This window comes from Myotis brandtii, unplaced genomic scaffold (genome assembly GCF_000412655.1).
Source record: "Myotis brandtii unplaced genomic scaffold, ASM41265v1 scaffold583, whole genome shotgun sequence".
In the NCBI taxonomy this organism is placed as follows: Eukaryota; Metazoa; Chordata; class Mammalia; order Chiroptera; family Vespertilionidae; genus Myotis; species Myotis brandtii.
Window position 1 is genome coordinate 603,072 of NW_005370191.1, and position 3,173 is coordinate 606,244.

Sequence of the window (3,173 nt, forward strand, 5' to 3'; positions counted from 1 at the left end):
CCCACCTCCTGTCACTTTCTCTCAGGATCCGAGGGCTGTGTGGAGGCCACGTGGCTTTGGTGGGGTTGAGGGAGGAAGGGCGTGGGATCTGGGCAGCTCTGCAAACAAAGGAGAACCCCATACCAGCACGGAGGTAATAGAAGAACAAAGAGCAGGAAAGGAGCACGTGTTACCCCAACTTCTGGGCCCAAGGGAACCTGCCCTTTTTTCAACACAGACACAGAGGTTCGCAAGTCAAAGCCCAATTTTATTTACACTCATCCTAAAGCACACGATCTGGGGCTAGAGGACAGATCTTGGGGAGAGGAGGTTGAGGCCACAGAGGACAGTGACAGGGTGCAGGAGAAGACAGGGACGCAGCGAGAACAGATGGGCCCCTCTCTGAGTGATCTCCATGGGCTCCCATGTATCCCTGGGCAGAGGCAGAGGTGCAGTCTCATTCAGGATTTGGACTTGGATACAGCAAGTCCGATGAGTCCAGCCAGTCCCGCCACACCCAGGGCCATGCCTCCAACAATGGCCATGCCCACCAGTCCATCTGGGGAGAAGAAAAGGGAAATTGTCAGGAGCTGAGCCCCCGCCCACTAGGACCCTGGCTACTATCTTCTTCCTGCCCACTGCTCCTCAACAGCTATGCCTCTCCACCTGGATGCATGGGGTGAGGGACTCCAAGGGTTGGACAAAAGCTTCTGGGGTTTTGAGGAGGAATTGCTGGGAGGGGGAGTCATTTAAAGAGCGATCAGAGGGCCCAGGCATGGGGTGGGGAGAGAGAAAGAGGACTACACTAATAGTTAGGACCTAGGGATGATGGGGGCCAGCGAGATAGGAGAGTCGAGAGTGGAGAAAGCAGAGGGGAAGGCGTTCACCTTTCTTCATGGCCTTGTCAATGAGCCGTTCCAGTTCTTTGGCCTGGTTGTTCTGGGGTTCTGTCTGCAGCAGCCCTCGCACATACTTTAGGGCCTTTTCATATTCCTACACTCGGAAAACACACATACACCCCTCAGTATTTCAGCACTCCTGCCCATCAGAGGGGCCTTCCCTTCACTTGCTCTGGGGGCTCCTCCTTCTACCTCCACCCCCTTCCCTCACTCCAGCCCCACCCAATGGAGTAGAGTCCACAAACAACCCCAACTGTGTGGGGATGATAAGCTAGGGGAGATAACAACCCAAGGCCCGGGGCTGCACCCCAATCCTGACGTCACCTTTTCCCCACACCCTCAGCACCCTGATCCTCTGTCTCTCACCTTCCCTCAGCATCCTGACCTGCTGTCACGTTGCACCTCTGTACCCGATACCACCCCCTGCCTACTGCCCTCTTTAGGCTCTACCTTGAAGAGAAAGGAGAGGGTGGGCTATGGCCCATCCAAGTAGGATGGAGTGGAAAGGGAGCTCTCTGCCTTACCTTGAGCCGGTAGTTCCCCACAGCCAGGTAGAAGACATAATCCCGCTGCTCCTCTTTGCTCCCTTTGAGCAATAGCTCTGGGGAGGAGGGAAGAGGAAAGGATGAAAACCACTTCTCTCTTTTCCTAGTACTTGTGTCTGAGACCCTTTCTACTCTCTGAATTCCTATACAATCCTGGGGAAAAGTCCTGAGCCTCTGTTTCAGCTCAAGTCACATTTGGTTTCTAGTCAGACCTATGGGCAGCATGAACCCAGGCTGCCCGAACACCCTAGTGATCAACACTCTGGTACGAATACTACAGTCAATCCTGGTTCATCCAAGTAAACTGAAAGGAAATCAAGGCACTGGAAAAGCCAAGAGGCATCTCTACTCAGTTTTGACATCTGTTGTTTCAACTACAGTTTCTAGTTGCCCAAATAAGTGTTAAAAATAAGTTTGTACTCCCCACCCCACCCCCCTTTTAAAAAATCAGCTGAAAACTCACCTTCAATTAGCCTTTTCTGAATACCACCACCTGACACTTAATTCAGTGACTTCCCAGAGGCTTATGTGTTCAATTGTACTCTAAGCACTAGAATTTGTTGCTAAGTAGTTTTGTGGGTGTTGATAAATCTTCCCAAGTGTTTGTACTATCTCCTCAACTAGACTGGCAACCTCTTAGAGACCACTTCTTCTACAGCTGTGCCCTGTTGTAGAGGAAACCTTAAAAAAAATCTGAATTGGCAAATCAGACAAATGTAGGGTAAGATTATTTGCACTAAGAATTTTTATAGATTTATAATAGGCATTCTTTGCTAGTACACTGACTATTTTCTTATTTACAATTACTTGACCAAGACAAAGGGAGTTCAAAGAAATTTAAAGGTCAAATACTGTGGCCTCTGACGAATGGTGACCCATCCCAAAACAATGGGAAATAAGATTCCAATCAAAAAAGCATCATTTGCTCACAGGTTTTTGGGACCGTCTTCTGCACCTCTTCCATGCCACCCTCACAAAAGGTTTCAACAGCTGCTGAATAAGCGACATGGGGGGCAAAGAGCACAGGACTGAGACACAAGAGACAGGAGCCTCTAGTCCTAATTCAGCCATTAATAGCTGTAGGACTTCAGACAAGTCACTTTCTTTATGGTTAGATTACCAGATCACCAAAGTCCTGTGGAAACTGACATGCTCTGACTGTTTGGCAAAACAATGAGGTGTTAATTAGCCCAAAGTACACTGGAAGCCAGGCTAATGTGTATAGTCCTTTGTTACAGTGAGTTTACTGTAAAATAACTGTTAGGTGTCTGTAATACAGGGTCCCATGTTGAAAAAGAATCCCACCACTTGAGATGGAGGGAGGGAATGACCAATGGCAGGAGAGAGGGGAAGACCCTGATTGCAGTTGGGAAGGGGAGTAGGGTAGCCTGGCACCTCACCCTCCAGCAGTGCAATGCCTTTACGGATGTCATCGTTGTACTTGCTTCGCACCAAGCACCAGGCATACTCAAACTGCGTGCTCTTGGACACCGAGCCTGCTGCCTTCTCAGACTGAAATTTCTTTTCAAACTTCTGCCATAGGAGAGGAGAGGAGTCATTTAGAAACGAAGAGGGCAAACCATTCTCTATCAGGACCCTGTGTCCATTTCCCAGTTACACTCCATCTTTCCCAGTCTCTGCCATATTTCCCTTGCGGGTCTTCATACCTGGCCCCACAAGTTCTATCTCCATCTCTGGGACCCAGGCTTTCAGTTTCTTGTGGGCGGCATGTCTCTGGACAGTCTCCCAC

General features: G+C 49.5%; 1 protein-coding gene across 1 annotated transcript in view; it reads right to left on the reverse strand.

Annotated features, from left to right (window-relative positions):
- Positions 1 to 226: 226 nt before the first annotated feature.
- FIS1 (fission, mitochondrial 1) overlaps positions 227 to 3,173 on the reverse strand; it is a 3,751-nt gene continuing 804 nt past the window's right edge. Inside the window, exons 2-5 of the mRNA XM_005879133.2 lie at positions 2,824 to 2,956; positions 1,403 to 1,479; positions 867 to 972; positions 227 to 538 (exon numbers count right to left, since the gene is read on the reverse strand). Of these exons, the coding sequence (XP_005879195.1) occupies positions 441 to 538; positions 867 to 972; positions 1,403 to 1,479; positions 2,824 to 2,956 (414 nt within the window). The 3' untranslated portion in view covers positions 227 to 440. The remainder of the gene's footprint in view (positions 539 to 866; positions 973 to 1,402; positions 1,480 to 2,823; positions 2,957 to 3,173) is intronic.